The sequence below is a fragment of the Lemur catta genome, chromosome 8 (genome assembly GCF_020740605.2).
Source record: "Lemur catta isolate mLemCat1 chromosome 8, mLemCat1.pri, whole genome shotgun sequence".
Taxonomy (NCBI): Eukaryota; Metazoa; Chordata; class Mammalia; order Primates; family Lemuridae; genus Lemur; species Lemur catta.
This window is the reverse complement of record NC_059135.1, coordinates 6,210,687-6,238,605: the sequence shown is the minus strand read 5'-3', so window position 1 is coordinate 6,238,605 and position 27,919 is coordinate 6,210,687. Positions and strand designations below refer to the sequence as shown.

At 50.7% G+C, this 27,919-nt stretch overlaps 1 protein-coding gene across 1 annotated transcript; it reads left to right on the top strand.

Moving 5' to 3' along the window:
• The first annotated feature begins 312 nt into the window (after positions 1–312).
• Positions 313–27,919, top strand: SAG (S-antigen visual arrestin). The gene is made up of 15 exons (XM_045559610.1): positions 313–406; positions 5,258–5,318; positions 7,161–7,205; positions 8,839–9,032; positions 10,647–10,706; positions 13,095–13,171; positions 14,303–14,438; positions 15,252–15,336; positions 16,068–16,140; positions 18,781–18,918; positions 21,611–21,688; positions 23,099–23,122; positions 24,769–24,824; positions 27,288–27,297; positions 27,671–27,919. The coding sequence occupies exons 1-15, from the start codon at positions 335–337 to the stop codon at positions 27,777–27,779; spliced, it is 1,218 nt and encodes a 405-aa protein (XP_045415566.1). The 5' UTR covers positions 313–334; the 3' UTR covers positions 27,780–27,919.

Below are 27,919 nucleotides of genomic sequence, written 5' to 3'. Positions count from 1 at the left end.
GAGGCTGAGGCAGGAGGATCGCTTGAGCCCAGGAGTCTGAGGTTGCTGTGAGCTAGGCTGACACCACGGCACTCACTCTAGCCCGGGCAACAGAGGGAGACTCTGTCTCAAAGAAAAAAAAAAAAAAAAAAGCACCCCACAGTCAAACAGTCAAATACAAACTAAGCAAAGACTTTCTTTAATAAAACTTGGATGTTGAAGCAGGTAAAAGGAAATGTCCAGTGGCTGTACCCAGGATGTTCTCGACTTAATATTTAGGATTGTTTTACCTTCCCCAGCCCTCTAACACCTGACGTGCATCCCAAGGTGGAAGAAGTTGCCGGGGACAGGTGACATGGCGGCCAGCGGGAAGACCAAGTCTGCGCCAAACCACGTTATCTTCAAGAAGATCTCCCGGGACAAATCGGTAGGTGGTGCAGAAGTGAGCGGCTTGATGGGAATCACTGTAACAAAAAAAAAAAATGGAGTTTGTTCGAGTATAATATAGACGGGATCAACATCCAGGCCCTGTGCCGGCCGGGGAAGCTGTGCGCCCACTGTCCATCTGTGTGAGCCGGACGGTCAGGGAGATGTAAATGAGTGAGTTGCCGAAACACAGCTTCCCTTCAATCTCACCGAGACTCCGGTCCTGTGACCCTCAATTTTCTCCTAATTTCAGTCCCCACTCTCACCCCTACCTCCACTTCTTTTCTAAGCCGTGTGAGTCCGTCACTTACCATTTCAAACTATTTTGTCAGTACCTGTGGCTCACTTGGCCCTTTGTCTGTCCGTCCAGCCCCTGCCCGAGGAAAGCCCAGGTGCTGGTCAATGGGACACTCTCCTCTCCTCGCCCTGCCCCACCGCCAGCCTCTCAAACCTCAGCCGGCCCGCGGGGCACTGCGGAAGGGAGCTGCCCAATTCACTCCTTTTCCACCACTCTCCGGGGGCCCGTTAGAGGGTCCCAACATGCCCGTGACCTTCCCGGCCTGGGCCTCTGGGGACAGAGTCTCCTTGCCCCACTCGATGGCTCTGTAGGGGTTGACAGTCTAGCTCAGCACCCTCCGATGCAAGCCACAAATATAATTTTAAGTTTTCTAGTAGCTGCATTAAAAAAGAAAAAAGCAGCAGGTGGAATTGATTTTAATACTATATTTTATTTAACCCAATAGATTAAAAAAACTATCATTTTAATTTGTAAATAATATAAAAACTACTGATGACATATTTTGCACTCTTTTGCCAAGTCATTGAAAGCTGGTGTATATTTCATGTTGACAGCGCATGTCAGTTGGAACAGCCCTATTTGAAGGTCCAGGAGCCACCTGTAACTAGTGGCTACCAGGGTGGATCTAGATCATTCTAGATCATTCTTCTGGCTGATTTCTGAAGCCTATACTGGGCCCAGAAGAAACTGTCCATCCTTACTGTGCCACCCAAGAGAACTGGGCTTTGCACGTACTCTCCTTCTGCCCTTTCCTCTCCTGGCAGAGGAACTGTCGTTTTTATCTAGCCCTCTGACAAGTTGGGCCCCTCAAACTTTCATTCTTTAAACTCTCCCAACTTGTGTCTTTCCAGTCCACTTTATCTCAACTTCTGGCAGAAGAGGAAGCCGTTTGTGCTGGTTTCTTATGTCATTTCCCACTTTCCCCCCCTCACACCTAGACACTCTTTGAACCAAGAAATTTAGAATTTTTTGTATATAGGTGATCAAGAGGGAGGGTAGAATTTATCGATTCGTCACGTACTGGGATCATTTGAGCGGCAGCCACTGTACAGCTCCAGGCCTGGCGTGCCAGGGCCCTGCCTCCGTTTCTCTGCCATTCTCTTGACTCTGCCCTCGGCTGTGATCTTCACCCCCAGCTGGTGGGAGACACCTGCCCCAGCTCCAGGCGTCCCACCCTCACTTGACAACATCCGGAGGAAGGAAGAGGTTGTGGCTTCCTGGGCTGTCTTTTAAGGGTCAGAAAATCTCTCCCAGAATCCCTCCAGCAGACTGCTCTCACATCTCTTTGGTCAAAACTAGTCACATATCCACCCTAAACCAACCCTGAACCAAAGGAATTAGATGATCACAGTTGGATCAGGCCTTTGAAGAATCATCCCCTGGGCTGGCCTCCTCTTAGCATTCCGCCTCGTGGAGGATGACAGACGTTGAATACAGTCAGCCACTTCTATCTGGGGAGAAGGGGCGCATGGCTGTTGGGTGGACCCCCGTAGGGCTGGCTGCTGTCTTACATCATTAGGGCCCACTTCCCTGCCTGCCCCCGCCCTTCCCCTGCCCTTCCCGTTGTAGCCGAGGAGGGCCTTTGCTGCCACCTGAGGGTCACTGCTATTTACACCCTGGGTCCCACGGCCCACACCTCCTCGGGGTCCCCACCATCAGTCCCTCCCAGCCTGGGCTGCGTCTGCAGCCTCTCCCTCTCTGCCAGTACTTGGCCAGAGCCTTAAAACAAGTGCTGACCTCATGCATCTTACAAACAACCACCACCAACCCCCCTCGACCGTCTGTGGTTTCTCGCTCTCCTTCCCTTGCAGCCAAAGCTTGAAAGAGAAGGGGGCACTCTCTCCACCTACCTTCTGCCCTCTCACCCACTCTTCCATCCCCCTCCCCCCAGCCACAGTCAGGCTGCCTAACTGGCTGGCCCCTTGCCAAGCCATTCTCCACTCTGCTGCTCACAAGATCCGAGCCTCAGTGTTCCCCTCTATACAGTGGGGTTAATTCCTGTCTCACAGAGTGGAGGATTAAGTGAAAGAATGTGGCCCGAGCACTCAGCTTGGTGCCTGATACGTGATAAGCTCTCTAAACGCTATTTAATTCTTCCAAATCTTTTTCTCTATTTAACTCAGCTCTTTCATTCTGCTTAAGATGCTTCAGCGTCTTCCTAGAGATTCTCCAGGGTCAGGGCCTGTAAGACCCTTTCTTGTATCAGCCTGCATCCCCATTTGGTGGCCATTCACCTGAGATGGAAGCGTTGGCAGTTCTGGAGGCATTCTTTCGGCTCTGGGCTTCGCATATGTTAATCTTTTTTGCCCAGAGAGCAGCCCTCCCCTTCCCCTGTCCCCTGTCTGTCCTTCAGGTCTCCACTTAGGTAGAGCCTCTCTGAAAGGAGGAGGCTTCTCTCTCTCCGTCCCTCCTCACGCCCCTCCCTGCCTTCCTTTGCCCTGGCATTTGCCCCAGGGCTGCAGTTGCCAGTTCACCTGGGGGGTTCCCAGCCAAAGAGCAGGGCCCTCAAGGACCAATGGGGCGTCCTGTTTGGTTTTTATCTCCAATGCCCAACAGAGCTGCCGGGGCCTCCATAACTGTGAATGAGAGACGCATTTGCCTTATTTATGGAGCTGAAAGTCTAGCAGAGGGGACAGAAGCAGCCACAACACAGTGTGGCCCCCGCAGGGTAGGGTCGCAGGCCATGTGCTCCTGGGGCACCCCAGGCCAGGCTTCGTCGGGCAGAGGAGGGCTAGGGACTCTGTGGTGTCCCCTGAAGTGTGGACAGGATTTCTCCCGGTGGAGACGCAGCAGGCGGCCTTCCCCATACAGAAACACTCGGGGCAGGGCACACATCTGTGGTGGGTGGGGAACGAGGACAGAGCCCAGGGGAGGAGCAGGGCTCTCAGGGTGGCTTGGCACCAGGAGGTAAATGGCCCTGTTGGCCACGTGCAAGGGACTGGATTTTATTCCACAGGGAGCAAGTGAGCAGTTGCTGAGCAGCAGAGTAGCAACGCAAGCGTTAGGGTTCCTGCAAAACACCCCCCAAATAGGTGGATTTGATGAGAGTTTTTAAAAGAAGCTATTTACTCAGGTGTGACAGGCATGGAAGAGATCAAAAGAAAGAGCTCAACACGCCAGAGCAGGGCCAGTAGCAGCTGGGCACTGGTACCTCCCTGGGCCTAAGGCATGAGGACTCGAGCAGGTACCGGAACCCAGAGGCCGGCAGGGCCACTTGCCAGGAACAGTGACCCCAGGTAGACATCTGTGCCAGCCCCAGGCCAGTGGGGGACAAACACCTGCTTACCTTCTTCCCTCCCACCAACATCTGGCCCACCTTGCCCAGAAGCCAGAGACGAGGGCATCCACGGGGGTGACTCACCTGCGTCAGCACCCCAGGGTGCAGTGTGGATCTGCAGGGCAAAGCCAAGACTCCCAGGGTGTTTAGGAGGCTGGTGCCCACTGCAGGCAAGGGGCACGTAGGACTGTGTCTGGTCAGCCCCTTCTCTCAGATGCCTCCTCCCACATGTGCCCAGGCCACCAAGGCCTCCGTCAAGCACTTGGCGCTGAGTTTATGAGGTTTCCCATGGAATCTTCTCTGCGAACCAGGGTTCTGGTGGCATTTGCCTGAAATCATTTCAACATCAATCATGCGAATAATCTAGAGGGCACAGGGACCCACTTTGGGACACCCGATTTGGGGTGGAAGGGTAAAGTGTAGGGGATGATTTAACACCAACAGAAATGATTTGGGCTGTTCATGGAATTACAAATGTGCCTTAGAAGCAGGGGTGGCCAGGGTGTGTGCCCTCATTCACCGGCACACTCAGCAGTCACTGAGTGAACTCCTTTGTGCGCAGACACAGGAGTGGATACCGTGCTGGCTTAAAGATACTTGGCAGACTCCGACTTCTTACCATTTACCGTGGGTTAATGTGATGAGCTGGGGGACCCAGAGCCTGCTCTCCCACAAAGCGGGTGAGGAGACCTTCGCTGCCCAGGACCGTGGTCATCCCCTCCCCAGCCAGCTCCCCCCACCTTCCTCAGAGTGGGGGTTCAGGGGTACCTGTGCAGAAACTCACCTGGTAGGATTTCAAGGACTTCTCCAGAACTCCCACCTCTTTGCTCAGTCCAGAAATTCTGTTAACAAGGAGAGGAAACCTTTTATTCCACAGTGAGAAACAAAAGATTTAACATGAAAGTGAATGATAGTAGCCTCATTTGCATAGTTATAACTTTCAACTAAAGTGTTATCAGGTAACTTAACAAGTTTCCTCGTTGATATCAGACCTGGGCTCGATGGGGAAAGGTGGAGAGAGCAGGGAGCCCCCGACCATCCAAAGAGGTGGGAAGAATTCCTCAGAGCAGATGTGTGAGGACTGAGGCTAGAGCGCACCTTGCCTGAAATCCCTCGTCTCTGCCCGCAGCCCAGCCAGGAGAGAAGGGGGCGACGGACACGCTGCAGAGCCTCCTCTTTTCAAGACTAATGACAAAGTTTGTTTTTTGCTAGTTTTTAACACGGATGCCTTAGCTTAGTGTTCTCTGACCATTTAGAACCTACACCTCTTCCTGCAGGTGACCATCTACCTGGGGAAGAGAGACTATGTAGACCACGTCAGCCAAGTAGAGCCTGTGGGTAAGTTGTTTGGAGTAAAATTTTAATTCTGGTTTTCCTTTAAGTCATCAGACAACTGCTAGTTTTGTATTTTTAAAAATCGGTCTTGCTAGTAATCTAATTAAAGAAATGCAAATTAAAACATCAGTGAGGTGCCGCTGGCTGATTAGAAACAGTTTTAGAGTGTGAAGAGACAAAGGACTCTTCTAGAATATATGAAGAATGCTCAAAGCTTAACAGTAATAAAAAAGCAAAATCCAACGAGCAAATGGGCAAAAGACACGAAAGACATTTCACCTAAGAAGATACAGGGGTGACAAATAAGCACATGACAAAATGTTCACATTGTTAGCCACGAGGGAAATGCAAATTAAAGCCACAATGAGATATCATAATATGCGATCAAAATGGCTAAAATAAAAGTGACAATAGCAAATGCTGATGAGGATGCAGAGAAACTGGACCATTCACACATTGCTGGTGGGATGTAACATGGTGCAGCTACTCTGAAAACTAGTGCAACAGCTTCTTACAAAATGAACCATACGCTCCCCGTATGACCCAATGACTGTATTCCTGGTCATCATCTCAGAGAAATGAAAACTTATGTCCTCACAAAGACCTATACACGATTGTTCATAGCAGCTTTATTTGTATGATAATAGCTCCACACTGGAAAGAACCAAGGTGTCCTTCAAAATGCGCCATGTCAGCTTCCTAGTTTTGATATTGTCCTATAATTAAGTCAGATGTAACCACTGGAAGAAAGTAGATGAAGGATACTGTACTATCTTTGCAACTTCTTCTGCATCTATAATTATTTTGAAACAAAAACTTTTTTTAAAAAAGTAGAAAAACTGGCAGTTTCAGGCACCGAAGATGAAAATGCTTTTTGGCAAAACCCTTTTTTGGAAGGGTATTTGGCAGCATGTTATCAAAAAGCCAAATCCAATTCTATAGTTTTTTTTTAATTTATTTTTTATTTTATTTTATTTTTTGAGACAGAGTCTCGCTCTGTTGCCCGGGTTGGAGTGAGTGCCGTGGCGTCAGCCTAGCTCACAGCAACCTCAAACTCCTGGGCTTAAGCGATCCTACTGCCTCAGCCTCCCAAGTAGCTGGGACTACAGGCATGTGCCACCATGCCCTGCTAATTTTTTCTATATATATTTTTAGTTGGCCAGATCATTTCTTTCTATTTTTAGTAGAGATGGGGTCTCACTCTTGCTCAGGCTGGTCTCGAACTCCTGACCTCGAGGGATCCACCCGCCTCGGCCTCCCAGAGTGCTAGGATTACAGGCGTGAGCCACCGTGCCCGGCCCTATAGTTTGTTTTTTAAAAGTCATGGAGAGACATAAAGTTTATGTCTAAAGTTGTTCATCACAGTGTCATTATGATGGGAAAACTGGAAACAACCCCTAACAGCAGCAGGTCAGTTAGGTACTGGATGGCGCATCCATTCGGTGGAGTGATATGTAGCTAGCAAAGTGATTAGCATGTATTTTATATATGTGCATGTGTACATATGTGTGTGAACATGAACAGATGATTGCAATGTACAGTTGTTTGAGGAAAGCAGTTAACTGAACAGTATGTATAATAGGATCTTTTTCTATAGTAAAAATACTCATATAATTAAATGCATAATTGTGGGAAAAAATTCTGCACCAGTATCTTGACAATGGATATTTTTGGGTAGTGGGAATCTGAATGACTTTGTTCTGTCTTAGCTTAACTTCTCTTTCTAATTTTCCTGTAATGAACATGGATTATATGTGCAATTAAAAAACATACATAGTTTTTAAAGTAGCATCTGGTTTCTTTGACCTCCTCCACCCTCACTGTTCTCTCCCTCTTTTGCTTTAGATGGTGTCATACTGGTTGATCCCGAGCTCCTGAAAGGAAAGAAAGGTGAGCTGGTGCTCCTTGTCCTCCGTGGAGGGCTGGGCGGGTCCCCGGGCTGGTGCTGGGAAGGGGCGTTCGTGCGCAGGGATGGGTGGGAGGGCGGAGGGCAGCCCTCACGCACATGCAGTCTGCGCCAGGCCTGCGTACTCCCGCTCCCCTGCGTGATGCCCGGGACAAGGGTCCTGGTCATGCCAGAGCTGGCAGGAATCAGCGAAGCCATCGTCCAGGGCAGCAGATAAGTGGATGGTGGACGGAGCCCAGGTCTGTCGCTCTGTGTGCTTGCCCCTGTAGTCTGTGCTAGGGGCAGCTCAGGGCTCCTTGGTGGCTTTATCCAAAAAGCGGGAAATCACGCCTGCTGGGAGGCAGGGGGAGTAAAACCCGGAATTTATTTCTGTGCCTCCTTCCGTGGTTCTGAACCGCAGTGTCACGGTGCCCTTGAAGATCTCTGGCATTTGTGATGTGTGGGGCAAGTAACTTGTTACTAATCACAGTTGCGTAAACTAAATTAGAACAGATTCAAGCTATCCTTATGATAATGTCACTGACTCAGTTCCATTCTAAATATGCCTTTTTGAGTGGTTGCTACTGGCAACCACAGGGAATTGTTCTGAGCCCTAGATGTGCCAACTGGAACATGTCAGCTGTGGGGCTCTCAGCATCGAGGGGGCACGGCCAAAATGGGGTCCCAAGATGTCCCCTGTGTCATCTCCACCTTCCTCCTGGGTGCCCTGCTTCTGTCTGGCACCAGGAGGGGTCTGGTTGGAGTCCTAAAAGCCCTTGCCCTCGGCCAGAGAAGGGTGACTGCTTTCAGGACAGGCCACTCCTGGTGAGGGCAGGCGTGAGGCCGGCCATCTCTGGGCACCTGGAATGAGGGGTGGGCGAGTGGTCAGTGGTTCTTCTGAGTTGGTGGCAAGGGCCAGTTGCCCTTGGGGCTGACATGGACAAAATCCTCAACCAACAGCCAGGAAGCCTCAACCAACAGCCAGGAAGCACTCAGAGGTGCCACTTCTGATGTGCTTTATATTCGAGAAATATGTGCTTTGTGTCTTTTTCAAAAACTGTGCAGTGAGCTTTCCTACAGTTCTTTGGTCCACCGGGGGCACACTTTCAGTCTGTTTAATGAAACGAACCTTCAGAAGTGGCGGTTTGGAGAGTGCTCCGTGAGCGTGGGAGCAACGTGAACACAAGGGGGAACTAGTCTGTGCCCAGCAGTTCTCCTCTGCCTCCTGCCCCCGCCCTCCATCCCGACAGCCTGTCCCCCAGGACCCAGCAGCCGCGCTGTCTCAGAGCCTCCTGAGGTCACTGAGCTGGTGGATGAAGGGACGGAGGGCAGGATGGGGACAAGGGAGTCAGGTGGACGGGGATTCACATTCTCTGCTGTAGATTTCCACCATTTTGGCAAAATGATGCGGTTGGGAGAAAGATGCTTTCAAACCCTCTCACATACCCGGTAGAGTAATTAACAGTCACCCTCGGGCAGGTGCCAATTCTGCAAAACTGCGTGGACCAGCTGCATAGTATGGCTTCCTCAAGCCCCACTGCATCCAGATGCTAACAGCTGGAACCCCACTGCCCATGCCGCCTGCTGGTGGACACCCGGCCAAGGGCACACGTGACACTGTCTTTGTCTTCTTCCCAGTGTACGTCTCTCTGACCTGCGCCTTCCGCTATGGCCAGGAGGACATCGACGTGATGGGCCTGAGCTTCCGCAGGGACCTCTACTTCTCTCGGGTCCAGGTGTACCCTCCCGCTGGCGCCGCGAGCACCACCACGAAACTGCAGGAGAGCCTGCGGAAGAAGCTGGGGGGCAACACGTACCCCTTTCTGCTCACGGTGGGTGACTCCTGGCCCTGGCCCTGGCCCTGCGTCCTGCACCCACTGCACCGCACAGTGTGAACACGGGCACAGGGAAGGGGACAGAGGAAGGAGCTCACTTCTGTGGGCCTGTAAATTGCACCCTTGGAAGAAATTCTAGATTGCACGGTCTGTGATTGTCTTTTTTTTAAGTCCTTCAAAATAGCCTCTCGGCGTTTGAAGGCACCGCTTCAACCCACCGTTTGGATATATCCCTTCGCCCGACCACCTAATTACATGAGCACGTGTTCTCCTTCGCTTGCTCTGCCATAAAAAGAAAGGGCACAGAAGTGCCCCTTGGTTGGCCCTGGGGAGTCCTAAGCAGGAAAGTGTTCCCTACAGGACAGGGGATCTTCGTGAAAAGACGTCATCTTTAGCCTTGCCCACGGTTTGGGGGTCTCAGGACCTCTCTGGAGGGCTGTGTCTTGCCCAGTGAAACCTGGTGACCGTGGTGCCGGCGCACAGGCTCTCTGAAGTTTTGGGGTGAGCTGGATGTGGGGAAGCTACCACCACCCTCTTTACCAGCATGTTTAGTTGCCTTAAGAGCATATCCTCCTCCAAAGCTATATGGTTCAGCCTTAAAAAGGAAGAAAATTCTGACACGTGCTACAACATGGATGAAGCTTGAGCGCATTATGCTCAGCGAAGGAGCCAGTCACGAAAGAACAAATACCGTGCGGTTCCACTCACGGGGGTACCTGGAGTGGTCAGTTCACACAGACAGCAGAACAGAGGCTCCCAGGGGCTGGGCAGGGGCACTGGGGAGTTGGGGTTCAGCGGGTACAGAGCGTCAGTTTGGGATGATGGAAAAGTTCTGGAGATGGATGGTGGTGATTACTGCAGAATAATGTGAATGTCTAGCACAGGATGCCAATGAACTGTATATTTGAAATAGTTTAAATGATAAATTAAGTGGTAAATGGCATTCTATTTGACTACATCTTTTTTTTTCAAAATTGCATTTTATTATTTAAAAAAGTGATATGGTCCTGGGTGCTCCCATGCACCTGTGCTGGGAGTTTGAAGCACCATAACCTTTTGGGGACAGCATGTCAACATGTATTGAAAACCTTAAAAAATGTGATTTCTCTTCCTTGCCATATAGCTTATGGAATTAATTGGCTGAAACTGTGCTAAGGTATAGAAAGAAGGATATTTATTTTGGCATTGTCTATAAGGGCAAAACGTAAAGACTGAGCAGCCAATAAAGGGGATTGGCCATGTTGGGTGTGTGTTTCGGGAGCCCTGACAGTGATGGTGCAGAACTGTATTTCATGACGTGGGAAAATGCTCTCCGTGCTTTCTGCATAGGGTCAGGACACAGCAGACTAAGGCTGTGTTCATCACTCGGTTCTATTTCTGTAGAACATATACACACATGTGTACATCCTTATTTGTGCATCTGTGCACACGGAGAACATTGTGGGAAGGTCATGTTAGCAACGCTACTCTGGGTGTCGGCAGCTTGGGTGAATATGTTTTTTCTTTTTTCTTGCTTAACATCTTCATTTTCCAATTTCTGTGTGAGGATCCTATATTACCTGTGGAATAACCCCTCTGAGAGAATGATTTTTTATCTGTTTCTTTCCACAGTTTCCTGACTACTTGCCCTGTTCAGTGATGCTGCAGCCAGCTCCGCAAGACATGGGGAAGGTTAGTTCGAGAAGAAATGCCACGGATTTGTTCATTGCTTCGATAGACTTTTAAAAACAGACTTTTATCACGGAAAACTGTAGACGTTGCAGGGACTTGGAGTTTTGCTTGCGTAAAGTGGGAGCCGTCGGTGGGCTCTGAATGACAGGTTCTGACTTAGGTTTCCAGAGGGCCACCACAACTGCTGTGCTGAGGACGGGGTTGGGGCTGGAGCTGGCTGGGCACGAGCTATGGAGGGGCTGGTGTGTGAGGGAGGGGTGGCGGGACGGACCAGGGACCCCAGGCACGGAAGGCGGGTTGTGAGGACGGGAGCAGAGTGAGAGGCCCTGGGACCCATGGACTTCAGGCCTTAAGGCCCGAGTCACCCGTGTCTGGGATTCACAAGGGAGGGGGCTAAAAGGATAAGACGTGAGGGCAGACAGTGGGTTGTGGGGATGGGGGCGGGGGGGGGGGTAGCGACGGATGACAAGGGTTATAGCAGTGTTTTTCAGTGTGGGGGTCCTGACCCTTTAGTGGTCTGTGAAATCAATGCAGTGGATCAGAAATGGCATTTTAAAAATGGGATGGAATGGAATAGAATAGAGTAGGATGAAATGGAACGGAATGGGAGACCTCAGAGTGCTTCACACATAGCAAACCTAAATATGGTGTCACGAGAGTTGTTTCACACTCGCGTGTCTGTTCCGTGGGCCACATCGGAAATCTTACTTCTGAAACACTTGAAAGCCGCTGGCCCAGGAAAACGGGGTGTGGGCAGACAAGCTGGGGGAAGCTGAGGGCCCTGAGGAAGGGGAATGCAGTCGGCTTTGGCAGGTCTTACGGTGCTCTTAAAGAGAGGCCTGAAATTCAGAGTTTTTAGCAAATTTTCTTGATTTTTACAACACTGTACAGGCCAAACAAAGCACCACCTGTTTCCTCTGTTCTAGCAGAGGAGAGGGTAGGAAAGGGGTACGCCCTGAGCCCGGGGAGCCTGGGAGCAGCGTCCAAGTGCCTGGGGACCTGGTGCTCTGCAGCTGAGGAGTGCTTTGAGCTGGGGCTTGAAGGATACATAGGACTTTGCCAAATAAATATTAAATGTAAAGAGAGAGAGAGAGAGAGAGAGAGACAAGCGTCTCAGGAAGGAAGAACACCATGCCAGGGCTGATTCGTGAGCTAGTGTGGCCCATGCAGGGGCACTGGGTGAGTGGAGGGCAGTGGGTGAGCGGAGCGGAGCTGGCGTGGGGAACTGTGCGTATTTATTCTCAACCCAGAGCTTAGGATTGCTGTGATTCCACAGTTGCAGAACCAATAAATCTGTGGCTTAGATGCCCCTGTGGACACAGCTGGGTTCATGTACTTGGCTGCCAACTCCACTTCCCCTCCAGGCATTTGGTGCAGGGCATGTGGGCCCCCCATTCATGTGAATGTGCAGAGATGAGCGAGGCTCTGCAGGGTTTGTGTGGGAGGCCCAGGGAGTCACATGCCGGGGCTGAGAGCGGGAGGTCACTGACAGCTGTGTGTGTTTGGCTCCTGCAGTGCTTCAAAGTTTTTTTATTTAATTTAAAAATCAGGTGATTTCACCCCAATTTCCATGTCCAGTTTCTTTTTGAAATTCTAAGAACTGCCAGCATCAGGTGCTGTTGCTGCCTGTCCACGCTCGGCTGCAGCTGAACAGCCAGTGACACTGAGGTCAGGTGCAGACATCCCTGCGGGGTACTGTGCTGGCCCTGGGAGCACCTGTGCCTCTGGCCCCTGCTCTAGGCAGCAGGAAGCCAGGGCCATACATGTGGAGTCATGGTGGAGGACAACGGAGTCTGGGAGGTGGTGGGAGGTGGGGACCAGCCAGCATGCAAGTCACCCTCCATGGTTCCTGGCACACTAGGAGGCTGACTCCCCTTGCTTGGGGGGCTCTGGGTCCATGGCGCACTCCTGATGCTAATGTCATTATTTTGTTATTAGTATACTTTTTTTTTTTTTTGAGACAGAGTCTTGCCCTGTCACCCGGCTAGAGTGCTGTGGCATCAGCCTCACTCACAGCAACCTCAAACTCCTGGGCTCAAGGGATCCTCCTGCCTCAGCCTCCCAAGTAGCTGGGACCATAGGCGCGCACCATCACGCCTGGTTAATTTTTCTATTTTAAGTAGAGCTGGGGTCTCACTGTTGCTGAGGCTGGTCTGGAGCTCTTGAGCTCAAGCAATCCTTCCGCCTCGGCCTCCCAGAGTGCTAGGATTGCAGGCGGGAGCCGCCGCGCCCGGCCTAGTACACTTCTAAATGTAGGCTTCGTGGTGCAGCCTTGAATAGGATATGGCTAAGACAAAGAGAGGTTGTGCCCTGCACGGGCTGTGACCCTCTGTCCCTGTGTCCAGGAAGCGGGGTGCTGACTGCCTGTCTGCTCTCTGTCTCCAACAGTGCTGTGGGGTCGACTTTGAGGTCAAAGCATTCGCCACAGACTGTGCCGATGGCGAAGAGGACAAAATCTCGAAGAGGTGAGAGAGTGTTGTTGTGGGAGTGGGCGAGCCTGCAGGGCGTGGGGGGAGGTGAGGAAGTGCCCCACTCTGTCGCTGTGTGGCGGGACTCTTCCCACAGAGCCAGCGTGGCTGGGTGAGGGTGCCGCTCCAGGTCAGGGCAGTTAGGGACTGCCTGCCCACCGACAGTGACAGGAGTTCGCAACCTCAAGGACCCATGCAAGTCCCTAAAAGCTTTCAGACTTCCCCTTTCTTTAGTTTTCTTCTTTTAAAATATTTTTATTGTGGTAAAATATATAAAACATGAAGTTGATAATTTTAACCACTCTCAAATGTACAATTCAGTGGCATGAACACATTGACTGCCGTGTGAGTTGTATTTAACTCACGCTAGTTTCGAGCCCGGGGCCTTGCGAAGTGTATGTAATTCACATGTCTCTTCACCTTGGGAGCCGCGTGAACTATTTTTCAAGTTGCATATCACTCACGCATAGAAAACAATACACAATAACACATTTTTCATTAAATGAGAAAGGATTGTTTTGTTTTTAAAGTTTTTATTCCATTTTCGTAATAAAATACTGTGGCCCAAGGAAAAAAATTTTTTTCTAGTGTGGCAGTCAATGTGTTAAGAACATTCACCATGTCCTGTAACCATCACCACTGTCTATACCCGAAGCTTTCCCACCGCCTGGAACAGCAGGTCTGGAACCGCCAAGCAACAGCCCCACTCCCCCAGCTCCCAGTCCCTGCGCTCGGCTCTCCTTTTGTTCTGCGCCGTTCACGTTTTCTCCTCGTGCTCCACACACACATCTCTGGGCATTTACGATAACGCATGGTAGTAATAGTGCATCATGTGTCACATAAGGGACATGGTGCAGTCACACATCAGCCTCACCCAGGAGGCAGAGCCAGAGCCAGAGGCCGTAAGTGGCCCTCGAGGGCGTGGCCTGGCCCTGGGCCACCTGGCCATGGAATACCAAAGAAGGGACTGGAAACCAGATCCTCTGGCTCAGCCCAATGTTCTGTCCGTCTTCTGGTTCGTCCCATCTCTTGCTTCCTGAAGCATCCCGGCGTGACTGTGGGGACAGACCCGCGGCCCCCTGTGGCAGCCAGGTGCTCATCCTGGGTTATCCGGGACTTTCTCTGCAGGAGCTCCGTGCGGTTACTGATCCGGAAAGTACAACACGCTCCTCCTGAAATGGGCCCCCAGCCCCGAGCTGAGGCGTCCTGGCAGTTCTTCATGTCTGACAAGCCCCTGCACCTCACAGTCTCCCTCAGCAAAGAGGTAACACACCCACTGTTGCCACGCCCCATGGGGGAGCAGGCCCAGTACCCCCTCTTCTCCAGCCCCAGCCCCTAACTGTGTGGGGGCGTCGCAAGTAACCTTGTTTCTAGGATAACTGAAAAAACAATGTTTTTCATAATTCGGAGCTAGTCACTGTGACCCTTGGAATAGAGTCAGATCGGCTTGCATTCCACCCAGGAGCCGTCCTGACAGATGGGGACAGGACGGGGTGTTTTTCACATAACCGCCACCGCTGCCCCTGCCCTCCCTCCACCCCGTGGGCCTTGCTGGCTAGTGCAGCATCGCTAGGTGTGGCGTCCCAGGAAATTTAAGTTTCACAGAAGCCACAAGGGCGATGTCATCTATTAGAGGTGTCATGGTGGGAGGCTGTCTCTGGTCCCTCTGGTCACCAGCAGTCAGTCGTGTGCACACTGTGTGTGCATCTGTGTGTGGGTGGGTGTGCCCACACACAGGGTGTGCTCACCTGGGGCTAGACTGCACGGCGCCATGCTGGAGGATTGCTTTCCTGTCACTCGCCCTGTCCCTCATAACCTCATGACTCCACTGAAGAGCCCCTGGCTTCCCCCAGTGTGATGCTCAGAACTCTGTTATCCTCCCCTGGCTCCCACAGACTGGGCACTAGTGTTCCGGACCCTTCCCTGGAGGGTTGGCCGTCACTTCCTCTTCCTTAAGAGTATAGGAATTCAGACAGTTTTACTCTAGCTGAGGGGGTGGAGATGGACTGAGAAAGCCCTGAGAGTAAAGGTGCCACCACACTCTGTTCTTTTCTGACTTGTCTGCCGACTTTTCCAGATCTATTTCCATGGGGAGCCCATCCCTGTGACCGTGACTGTGACCAATAACACGGAGAAGACAGTGAAGAGGATTAAAGCACTAGGTTGGTAGGACCTTCTTCTCAAAACCAGAGTGCAGAGTCTTCTAGAATTTCTCAGCCTGACCATACTTCCTAAGGGGCACTTCTCTGGCCCAATAAGGCCCCTCTGGGTCCCTGGAACTGCCTGTGTGTCTCTGTTGTCATCAGCAGCAGGACAGCAGAGGCAGGAAAAGCTGAAAGGGCATCTCATTCAACCCCGTGCCCGCTTAGGGCTGGCCTTTCTTTGTCTTGGGACAATATCCCTGACAGGTGACCTTCCTGCCTTTCTGTGGTCATGCCCTCCCGGAGGGGCCCTCTGTGCCCGATGGTTTCTTGGAGAGCAGAAGGGAAGATGCTCATTAAATAAGACAGAAGATGTTGGAAGGGGCTGGGTTTGGGGCAAGGGAGCAGAGGGTGAGTTTTGGGACGCTGGCAGATAGTGTGGCTTTGAAGGACACCAGGAGTACAGCATGGGCTCCCAGGAGAGGAGGCGTCTCCCGGAAGCTGCGGTCTCAGGAGACTGAGTCACGGGTGGGAGATGACACAGAGCCAGTTACGGGTGACCAGAAACGGGCTGAGGACAGAACTTGGAAACTGCAGCCTTGAAGGCGTGGGCTGAGGGCCAAACTGGGGAAGTAGACTAAAATGGTCATCTGAGAGGCGAGAGTGGCATGTCTCTGGAAGGCCAGCAGGGACCAGGGACGTGCGTAGAGGGACCTGGGGCCGATCACCCGACTCCTGTCTTCCCTTTGCAGTGGAACAGGTGGCCAATGTGGTTCTCTACTCAAGCGACTATTACGTCAAGCCGGTGGCCACGGAGGAAACACAGTGAGTAGCTGGTTGGGCTTCCATTTCCGGGGCCGCCCGGCCTTCTTTGTCAAGTTCCTCTTTTTTTCATGGTTGAAGAGGGAACTAGAATGCTCAGCGAGCCCGCCGGCCTTCCACTTCCTTCCCCTTTCTCCCTTCAAGGGCTGCAGAGTGAGTTAGCATCTTACCCTGTGTTCGCCTTACACCTCCCTTGCCCCTCTCACGGGGGTTCCGAGGCTCAGGCCAAAGAATGACGGAGAGGAGAGAAGCACAGTCGGAAATGTCACCATGGGAACAGCAAGGTCTTTCTCTTTGTCCTGGGAATGAGTAGCTAGGAGTGGGTACTGTTTCTGCCCCCCACCAGACAGTCAAACGAACTATCCACCCAGGCTAGGGTTCCTCATCATTTGACCTTCTCAATTTGAAAATCTTGTACCAATAACAGCTAGATTAGAATGATATATCTATTCTTTCTTAGCCCGTTGCTGTGAATGACTTTCCTCCCTTTATTAGAATCAAAACCCAATAAGAATCCTGCAATGGCTCCTCCATGCTGGCATGAGAGCCCTGCCCACCTTTGCCCTGTGCCAGGAAGTCAGACAGATTTATTTACTACGCGGGCTTGGCAGAGGGTGGGAGAGGCACCCTGAGAGGAGAGCTCGCGCAGGTCTTTCTGCTTTGCCTAGCTGGCGTGTTCTAAGCACCATTGTATGTAACAAATATTTACCAAGGTTAGAGGAAGGTTGGGGTTGGTGGTGAGGAAAGACAAACTGATTCACTAAGATACTATTACATAATATTAAAAATGCAACTTTAAGAAAAACTGTTACTATTTACTCAAAACAGATTCAGCTTTAAGTTGCAAAACAGGTCCGCAGGGGAGGAAAGCAGGAAAAGCTGTCACTCACTAACTGCCTCCTTTTCTGCCAGGCCTGGGCTCTGCCCTCCCTTTTAGGGTCATCCCTGTGCACCCTGGTGCCCTGGGGGTCTTGGCCCTGGCTCACCTTTTGGCATATGCTCACCAGCAACAGGGGCAAATACTCCTGGCTAAATTTTCCTCTAACATATAGCCCACTATCTGGGCCTGTTTTAAACTCTTGGGTGCATTTTGGGCCAAATGATTCCCAGGAAACTGGAAATCATTCCAGGGTCCCCCCCAAGGGGAGGGTAGGCTGGAAGCTGGGCCAGATCATGCTAGCAGGTCTCAGGCTAGCGGCCACCAGAAGGCTGCAGAGCATGAGCCATCGTCCCAGAACCCTGTGGCTTCTGGGGCTCTGGTGGGCAGGCCTCCTTGGAAACAGGTCAGACCTGACTCCCAAGCCACTTCCCACCACCCAGTCCCAGATCCTGAGCGCTCTGGGAAGTGGCCCCAGGGCCTTGGCACAGTCCTCTGGCAAGCTCTGTGGCAGGAACGGCTCTCGTCTGAACCCAGCCCAGGGCCCCCTTCCTATTCCGGTCACCTTTATGATGCAATTTCTGCCTTTGTCAATGCTACTGCCCAGTTAAGCTTATAAAGAGAGGTTCCACCCCGACCCAGATGGGAGGACAGGCTCAAGCAAAATTCTGTAAAGAGCTGCCCATATACACTAGAGGCAGGTTAAGCTGCAGCTGCTGTAGACTCCCCAGGAAAATCAAATAAGGCAGTCCTTCCAGAAGGAGGCAGTTCAGACTTTCAGCTCTCTTGGAACAGGCGCAGGAAACAGTCCTGATGCCAGCTCCTGGGCAGGGTTTTCAGGCCACACCCTGCCTTCTTCTGGTGGCTATAGGATGGAGGGCGTGTTGCTGGCACACAAGGGCTCTGCCGTCAGAGAGTGTGCAGCCATGTGACCATGGGCACACTTCCCATCTGCAAAACAGGGATCTTGAGAGCACCTCCTTGGTATGTGGCTGTGAGAGGACAAGGTAAGAGGCTGCAAGGACAGGCCTGAGACCCGGCCTGGCACAGGGTGTGCACGCGAGTGGGACAGCCGACCTCCCAGCCTCAGAGGCTGCACTGTGACCCCAGCGATGCCGCCAGGCCCTGGAGAAACGCTCGCTGCTGTGTCCCCAGCTCAATCCCAGACCCACCTTTTGGCATGGGGTCCCTGCCATCTGGCAGCTCTTGGGAAACCCACAGCCCGACTGATAATCAAGAAGATCTGGTAGAGAAGGGCATGTGCTGCTTTGAGCCCAGGCCGGTCCTGTGTGGGGTTCACAAATGGAGGGCCCCGTGTCGGCCTTCTCCTCCACCCACCACACAGTCACGCTCGGTCCCCCAGTAGCGACAGTGTTCAGCGGCAACAGCCCCTCCAGCCTGGGCGTGTTGCGGACAGTAGCCACAGTGCTCTGCAGCCCACTGCATTGTTCACAGAGTCTCAGGAAGAGATTGACTCTTGTGCCAGTTGGTCTCATTTAATGCCATAGAATGTTCTAGAAATTCAGCAATTCAGAGCAGGTCAAGATGCTTGAGGAACGCCCTACTGTTGCTGCCAGCCCACTCTGGGATTTCAGTAACACTGTTCTGCTCCTCGTAAGGCAAGTTCATAGGCACCTGAACTGATCTTCCTAGTGGATCGATACGGAAACTTTGATCCTGGAAGATGCTAAATGGCAAATAGGGTCTGGTGGGGTTGACGGTGGCTTTTATGGTTATAAATCTCCTCCCTGTTTTTCTTTCTCCAGAGAAAAAGTGCCACCAAACAGCACTTTGACCAAGACGCTGACGCTGGTGCCCTTGCTGTCCAACAATCGAGAAAGGAGAGGCATCGCCCTGGACGGGAAGATCAAGCACGAGGACACGAACCTCGCCTCCAGCACCATGTGAGTCCTCAAGGCTCAGGACAAGAGCCGAGCCTACGGGTGGCTCCCCTTCTCCCTGTGCCCCCGGGGCTCACAGGCACGCACGGGCAGCACGATGGCCTGGTGTTTGCAGTGCGGAGTGCAGACTTAGGGGCCCAAACAGCGATCCCACTCCCACCCGGGTACGCGGTGGGGTTTACACCTGTGGGCTCTGGAGACAGCCCTGTGCTAACCCCAGCTCCACCGCCTGCCCTCCGGGTGACCCTGGGCCAATGACTTGAGCTCTCCGAGCACCTCAGTTCTCTCGTCTGTGAAGTGAGGGTGATAAGAGGCCAATCTCATAGAGTGGCTATTAGGATGAAGGGACAGTCCATGTAAAATGTGCTGCTTGTCACACAGTCCGTGCTCCAGAAATGTCAGCTACTGCTTTCCTAAGCATCAGAGCTAGCGTAGTACAAACTGGGCAATGCAATTGGCTACATTCATCCATTTGTCCATTTCCATCAGGAGAGGGGAGAACGAGAGGTCCTGATGGCTACAGCTGTTGATTGAATGCAATGCAAATGGGCACTGAGCTGCCGAGGCTGACTCAGAGAAGCACCGGCCAATTCAGGCAGCACATCTAGCGAGGACTGTGCAGGGAGGCTCCAAAGGCAGCGTCCACTGCTGCTCCAGGCTGCCTTTCAGGCCTCTGCTCTGGGGAGCATGTCTGGTGGTGAATCCTGAGTGTCTGGGTAGGAGACCCAAGCTCGAGGCCCGTTCGTTCACTGCCACCTCCCCGAGTGATGTGCTGGGGGCTCCCTCTGTGGCCCCAGGAGCCCACCTCTGAGGTGATGCCGGTGGGCAAGGGCACCACCTCTCCTGATGGAAATGGATAAATGGATGAATGTAGCCAATTGCATTGCCCAGTTTGTACTACGCTAGCTCTGATGCTTAGGAAAGCAGTAGCTGACATTTCTGGAGCACGGACTGTGTGACAAGCAGCACATTTTACATGGACTGTCCCTTCATCCTAATAGCCACTCTATGAGATTGGCCTCTTATCACCCTCACTTCACAGACGAGAGAACTGAGGTGCTCAGAGAGCTCAAGTCATTGGCCCAGGGTCACCCGGAGGGCAGACGGTGGAGCTGGGGTTAGCACAGGGCTGTCTCCAGAGCCCTGTTTGGCCCCACGGCCCCGACACTCAGGTTCTCTGAGACCAGCAGGGTGGACAGCAAACATTTTGGCATAAAGCAGACAGGAGTCAAAGAATAAACATATTTTGTCCTCTTTAACACATTAACTGCCATGTGAGTTATATTTGACTCACGCTAGTTTTGAGTCCGGGGCCTCGTGAAGTATGTGTAACTCACATCTCTCCACCTTGGGAGCCACGTGAACTATTTTTCAAGTTGCATATCACTCACGCACAGAAAACAAAACACAAATTAACAAGTTTTTCATTAAATTAGAAAGGATCGTTGTGTTTTTGAACTTTTTATTCTATGTTCCTAATGAAACACTGTGGCCCCAAGGAAAATTTTTTTTCTAGCAGGACAGTCAACGTGTTAAAGGTGCTCTAGGGCCCAGTGAGCCGAGGGAGTTCTTTGGGGAGCACGTGCCCAAGGTGCCTCCTATCAGAGGCACAGCACCTGCCCGGCCTCAGCTCCCTTCCCAGAGCTGTCAGCACAGCCTGCAGCCTGCAGGGTTATCCAGCACGTCTCCATCATCACTCACGGCGTCTTAGCTACATGTTCACGATATTCTCTCCATAGCTTAGTTCCTGCTGCTAGCACCCTGCAATACTCCTGCCTTCCGTGTTGGATCCCATGCGATAATAACCTGTGATGAAATGCCCCACACGGTGCCTGTTGGATAGTAGCAATTCAGTCCATATTAGTGGCATCCAAAATCAAGTTTTTGTCGAGGAAGGTCACCTTACACTGTCCTTGGGGCACACCTGAGGGTCTCATGCACCCTGTTCATTCACTTACACATTGACTGAGCTCTCCCTGGGTGCCAGGCCTGATGCTGGATGCCGGGGACAGAGAGCTGTCAGGTATGGCCAAGAACAATCAGGATTCCCCGTGCTGAGGGCTGTGACAGAGGGTCCACATGCACAGAGCAGGGAGACCCAGTGCTGCCTGCAGGTGTCCAGGAAGGCTTTGCAAAGGGGGGAGTACCTTAACTTGAGGTCCTGGGGCACAGGAGCAAAGGAGGGCGTTCTGGGGCAGGTTTGTGTTTGCCAGGGGTGGTGCACGGGGGGAGGGGGGGCTCTGGGGCACCGCCAAGGATGAGGGGCAAAGGCTCCCTGCGAAGAAGGAAGAAGGCGAGAACCTGGAAGATGTCTCAGGAGGAGGAGCCTGGGGTGTGGGAGATAAGTTGCTGAGATAACCCAGGTGGGCAGAGCCTGCAGGAGGACGGATGCCTTCCAGGGATGGCAGTTTGCGCAGGTGGGGAGGGAGGAGCCGAGAAGGACGAGGTTTCTAGTATCAGTGGAGGCTGAGCATGGGGGAGGGGAAGCACGCTCCATCCTCTGTGAACTTCTCAGGGGAAGACACCGGAGTTCCTCCAATGACCCAGACATGTAAAGTTCTAGGACTTTGGCAGCTCGGTTGAGTTCACCAATTCCTGGAGAAGACGCCCCCACGCCTGTGTGCCGGGATGGGAGGTTAAAGGCTTACTTTGCTGCTCTCCTGCATCCTTCTCCTTTTCCCTTCTCTCTGGGCAGCATTAAGGAGGGCATAGACCGGACCGTCCTGGGGATCCTGGTGTCTTACCAGATCAAGGTGAAGCTCACGGTGTCGGGGTGAGTGTCCCAGAGCCGAAGCTCGGTCTGTTCTGTCTTGGTCGCTCCTTTCCTGAGTGATTGGGAGGCAGAAAGCAAGGGAACGCTGCAGCTTCTACTGATGACCAAGTAGAGTTTGGGAGAGATTTTATTTGTCTAATTTCACAGTTTTGTTCAATATAATGTCATGTGGAAAAAGGTAGAAAAGCAGACTATGAAACATGTGTGCTACTAGCACCACTCTGCAAAAACAGGTGTGCATATGCCCAGGTGGTAGAAGTTGACAGGCAAGAGTGAAAATGAGTTGAAGTTATATTGTGCTTCAGAAAAAAACCGCTGTAAAATGAACTCTCAGTAAATCTTCATTTATTTACATCTTAGGAGGCAAACATCCATAAAGGGAGGACCTTCCCTTCCCTTCCCAAACGTGTAACCACAGGATTTGGGAGTCTCCTTTTCAAACAAGAGCGCAAATATCTGAGTTCTAAGAAAACAGATTTCCATTTTCCTGTGAAGCCAATTTCTTTCATTTCTTTAACCTCATAAAAAGAGAAAAACTTTAATCCCAGCACTTTGGGAAGCTAAAATGGAAGGATCGCTTGAGGCCAGGAGTTTGAGACAAGACTGGGCAACATAGCAAGACCCCATCTCTAAAAGAACCACAAGATTAGCTAGGTATAATGGCATGTGCCTATAGTCTTAGCTATAGGGGAGGCTGAAGCAGGATGATTGCTTGAACCCAGGAGTTTGAGGTTCTAGTGAGCTATGATCTCATCACTCCACACTAGCCTGGGTGATAGAGCAAGACCCTGTCTCTGGAAAAAAAAAAAAACCAAAAAAGGAAAAACTTGAATTCTCATTTTCCTTTCAAATACCATTGCCAATGGCTCTGGCCTTTTACCTTAATGAGCCTTGGGCAGTTCAGCCATCAAAGGAGAGTCTATTCATATGTTCCATATTTCCAAGTAGATAAATAATTCCCCAAATTTTGGTTGGGGGCAACAAAGTAGAATGCAGGTCTATTCTGCGTATTTTTTAGCACAATGTTTGTATTTGTTATATTTTTCAAAGTGGATAGTGCTTTTTTTTTTCTTTTCTCTAAGAGGTTCTAAAAACAGGGTAGAGTTTCTTTTAGCAGTCAAGAAAAGTGACTAGCAGGTATCTCACAATGCCCTCTGTGGCTTATTCTTGAATGTTATGGCTTGAACCTAAGTGAGTCCTCATTTTAACTAATCCTCTTGAGAAACAGATGAACTCACAGGTGAGAGGAGGAGTGAAGCTGAGCGTTAAAGGATGCAAAGATCCTGGAAGCTGTGAGTTAGGGAGCAGGGGCCATGAGAACTGGGCTGTGTCCTGCCCCTGAATAACGGGAAATGAAGTCACGTTCCCACTGTGGACAGTCGCCATAGCCATTTGTTTTGTGTTTTCTAGCTTTCTGGGCGAGCTCACCTCCAGGTAAGCCTCTTCACCTCCCTTCTCTGCTTGCTTCTCGGGGTATCAAAGACAACAAACCTGGGGATCCCAAATAGTAACCTGCAAAAGCTGGTTTCTTGCAGTCCTGCTGAGAGGTGTTAGAAAATGATGCCCACTGCCTTTGGAAGCATCCCCAAAACCCTGGCTAATGGGCGTGAGGCTCAGATGTTTCTTTGAGACCACAGCTAGGCCTACATCTGGGCAAGGACACACACATACACACACACCCAGAAAACGGGCACACTGCATATGGCCATTGTGTGTGTGTGGGGGGGGGTAAAATACACATAATATAAATTTTGCCATTTTAACCATTTTAAAGTGAGCGATTTAGTGGCATTAAGTATGTTTACAATGTTATGCAACCATCAACGCTACCTAGTTCCAGAACCCAGATAGTTCCTACCACCTGAAAAGGAAACCTCATACCCATTAAGTAGTCACTTCCGTTTCCCCTCCCCCCAGCCCCTCGCAACCACTAATCTGCCCTCTGTCTCTATACATTTGCCTATTCTGGATATTGCACATGCATGGAATCATGCAATATAAAATGTGGCCTTTTGTGATTCCTTTTTTTCACTTAGCGTAAGGTTCATTCATGTTGTAGCATGTACTGGTGTTACATTCCTTTTTATGGCTGAGTAATATTCCATTGCATGGAATATACCACATTTTGTTTGTCCATTCATCTGTTGGAGGACATTTGGGTCGTTTCCACCTTTTGGTTATTGTGACTAGTGATGGCTGCCTTTTAAATCATACACAAAGAAGCAGCAAGTTAAGAAAGGTTTGAGACAGGCATTGACCCTGCGTGATCCTTCACCCTAGCTCTCCTCACTTCCTTCCCTCCCCTGGAGCCCCGGTTTCACCTTCTCTCCCAGACCCTGAGGAGGGTGGCTTCACTGTAAATAGAGGTGGCGGGGCCCGAGGTAAGCCCTGGGGAGAAGGCCCCGGGCCTGGGCGAAGTGAGGAGCAACCCTGGCTTTCTCACTTTCCCTTCCCACCTGCCCACTTGTCCCTTCTCTGCCTTTCTCTCCCACTTTCCTTCCTGACTTCTTTCCCTCCTTCTTTTTGTGTAGATCCAAGTCACCCCAAAGCCCTTTAGCTTTTGGGATTTGGTGGTTCCTGCTCATCTCTGTTCTGTTCTGTAGCAAGGGAGTGTGCCCAGCCCACAATGCACCAGCTTCACAGAGATTTCAACATATTAAAAATGGTGTACCTTGTGCCAAAGAATATTTTTAGAAACTATCCTTTCTCCAGGATTTCACCTCTTCTTCACCCACAATATCACGTCACTGCAACCAATAACCACGAGTAAGAGGAACCTAAACATACTAGCTGCCTCAGTCATGCGTACGTGAGGTTTCTAGACCACATTCCAGGGAAGACATTTAAAATTCCTACTTGATCGCTTCCTGATTTCTGTTTTGTTTTGTTTTGATTTATTTATTTTTTCCCCTTGGTCAATTTGCATTGTTTTGTTTTCAATCCCACTGAATTAGTCGTCTTTCAGCTTGGGCCTTGGGGATCTTTCGGGAATCTCAGTAGCCACAGCTCTTTGCTGTGTGATTTACACCTGTGCATGTGCATGTGTGTTCTCACTAATCAGCGTCCTTGTCTTCCTCCAGTGAAGTGGCCACTGAGGTCCCCTTCCGCCTCATGCACCCCCAGCCTGAGGACACAGGTCAGTCGTGCCCTTCCCTGGCTTTCTCCAGCTCTGCACTACTTGCAGATTTATGGATTTTAGTCTTTCTTGACCACACCTCTGAGCATGGGCGTGGTCAGGTGCGATTCCTCACCTGCTCCGTCCTGAGCTCGCCCCCCTCTAGGTGGGGTGTGGAGGATGGAGCTTCCTTGCCTTGGAGGGGCACAATCTGGTGAGGTTTTACCAGGAATGATTTAAAAGTAGATGCTCTGCTGTCAATTTAGATTTAAAGTTGATTTAGGTAAAAAATAAATTTGAGAGCCTGAGTTTTTTGTACAACGAAAGCCCTCGTGTTTCATTTGGGAGCATTAACAGGCATTTAGAAGATGATAAATATTTTTGACAGGGGTGGTTGTGATGAGAATACAGAAAATACGAGAAAAGAGGGTCAGGCTTGGTTCCTGACACCTCAGCTCATTGGAACTGTAAATCCATTGGCTCTTGTGTGGATGTTAAGGCACTAGTTGTACAACTCTGTGCACATACTAAAACCACTGGACTGTACACTGTGAAGAGGGGAACTGTGTGGTGTGAGTTTTATCTCCATAAAGCTCTTTCTAAAAAGGTAAATGAAGCAGCAAAAATAATATAGTTGCAACCTCAGAAACTGTGAAAAAAAATTCTCCACTGTGTGTTAAGGCAGTTGAGTTAACAGGAAAGAAAAATGGACCTGTCTGAATGAGAACTCTCCATAGCTATAGTAGCAAGGAATATTTTAAGTAAAAGTGGTATAAACAAGCAGGGTTTATTTTTCTCATACTTTATAAATGGCTTTTCTACGTTGGTAGTGAAATGCCATTTAAACATTAGAATGAGCCCTCGTGTTCATTTTAGGTTTCCTCTCAAAAATATTTTGCCTGAAAGTGTCTTTTCCAAATATTTTGGATTTAAACCCTCAGTGCACTTTGCCAAAACCTTCCCTTGGAGAAAACTACAGTCTAGCCATACATTTTTCATTCATTTATGCTTATATCATTAGAAGACTATTTTTTAACTGTGTGAGATTAAGATGCCTTGTGGTTCCTTTCAAGGACACTAAAAAAGTGGTCACCTGAGGAGATGCCATAGTTTATATTGGGTTGTTTTCTGGAGTTTTGAACAGACTTTGTGACTTAATTTGGGAGAAATGGAGTTATTCTTCCTCCATGGACAGTTTCATATTCCAATCATAATGGCCCTGACATTGAACTTATCACAATGTCAGGACAAAACAATGATCTTTTGTACCATGAGACAAAAACCACATTTTCTTTGTCCATTCATCTGTTGGTGGACCTTTGGGTCCCTTTGCAGGGAGCAAGGATTAAGACAAATCACCCCATGGTCACAAAACTCTGATTTCTAGAGATCCATGAGTCATCAAATCTCATATCTTATATCTTCTCCGCCTAGTTCCTAGATTCTAAACAGAGAAACTCTGAGTTGTAGTTAAGCCCTCCCGGAGCCTGAGGCCGAGTAATTTGTAGGTAATAAGTGCCGTGGAAAGGCTAGCAAGTTTTTGTCTTCCCCTGTCAGGAGCACCTGTACCAAATCCTGTCAGTTTGATTCTTCCCGTCTTCTACCTCAAGGCAATGGACCCAGTTGGTATAATCTGATCCCTTAGCACTGTGGGCTGCAGGTTGTTTCTTGCCCAGGGGGTGTTTGGATGAGCCAGCCTCTCTAGGTCCCCTGAGCCTAGCGACCCTCCTAGACACTTCCCTCACAGTGCTGGGGATGAGACACAAAAGCTCTGGCTCACCATCCAGCCACTGCTGTGCTCCCAAACAGCGGCAGGTGCGGTTCTTTACACCAGTGCTTTACTAGGTGGGCAGAAAGCTACGAAGGAACAAAAACCACTCAAACCAATAGCAATTAATCTGGGGACACAAAACATACGCAAACAACCCAACAAAAAGAGATCAAGTGTTAACAGAAGTTGAAAACAGAGAGTGGGGGGTGGCTCTCAACCTTTAGCACACATTTCAACCCTGGGGTGCTGGTGAACTGTCCAGTCCCAGGTCCTACCCCTCCGGAGCCCAGCAGGGTGGAGGTGCCTGGACCGGGCACCCTAAGGGCACCCCGTGCGTCTGAAGGGCACTTAGGGAGAAATACTTCGAAAAGAGAAGCAACATCGGAGGCAGTGAGGATGATCAGGGCAAGTGTCCTAGGGGTGAGATTGCGGGGGTTTCCTTTGAGGCGAGAAGGTCTGTGGACATCGAAAGGGAAGCAGCGGTTAAAGATGCAGGGAGAAAGGGAGTGGGATCGGCAAGAAGCAGGAAGCTCACGTGGGTATCATGAATCACATGTATCTAGGCTGGATTATCCCTCAAACTATAAAGTCACCTAAGTAAGGTAGGAATTTTCCAGATACAAGTATGAGACAGAATTTATGCTAACAGATCTCTCTCTCTCTCTCTCTCTCTCTCCCCCTGCCCCCAACCCCTCCTTGCTGTGGGCTTCCAGCTAAGGAAAGGTAAGCCACTGGAACGCTGCCCTGGCTTTCCCTGTGGCCTGGGACCTCCCTCTCTAGCCGGAACCCCCCTTTGAGTCCTTGTGTCCGTGCTGTGGCTCAGGGCAGCCCAGGCGGCACAGCCCACGCCTCCCTCCCTCCCGTAAGGCCCACAGGGCGCGCTGGGTCTGCCAGCTGGCTCTGTGTCCCTCACGTGCTCTCGTTTGTGCTTGTTAATGGGATCTTAGCCGAAAGCCACGAGGAAACGGCATGCTCTCGTGTTCCATCATTGGCAAAACCTCGATCTGTTCCTTTGTTGCAAAAAGATCAAGGATCTTGTTTCAGCTTCAGCTTCAAAGAGCGTGCAGTGATCAAAATGTTGTCTGTTTTATTTCAGTTTCCAGGACGAAAATTTAGTTTTTGAGGAGTTTGCTCGCCAAAATCTGAAAGATGCAGGAGACCCTGAGGAAGGGAAGAAAGACAAGGATGACGCCAATGATGAGTGAAGACGTCGGCTCAGGACGCGTGAAAGTGGCCTGTAGTTATCAGTGCCACGAGCAAAGCCCCGCAGTGGGCCCTGCAGAGTTATGCTAAATACAAGATAACCGTCTTCTTCCCAGAAATAAAGCTTGTCCCTTCTCCCCTG

What these genes read in the sequence shown, in the direction of transcription:
- SAG (XM_045559610.1), top strand. Translation starts at nt 335, where the DNA reads ATGGCGGCCAGCGGGAAGACCAAGTCTGCGCCAAACCACGTTATCTTC. An exon ending in AGATCTCCCGGGACAAATCG is followed by an intron (nt 407 to 5,257) that starts GTAGGTGGTGCA and finishes CTCTTCCTGCAG; the next exon opens with GTGACCATCTACCTGGGGAA. An exon ending in CAGTCTCCCTCAGCAAAGAG is followed by an intron (nt 14,439 to 15,251) that starts GTAACACACCCA and finishes CGACTTTTCCAG; the next exon opens with ATCTATTTCCATGGGGAGCC.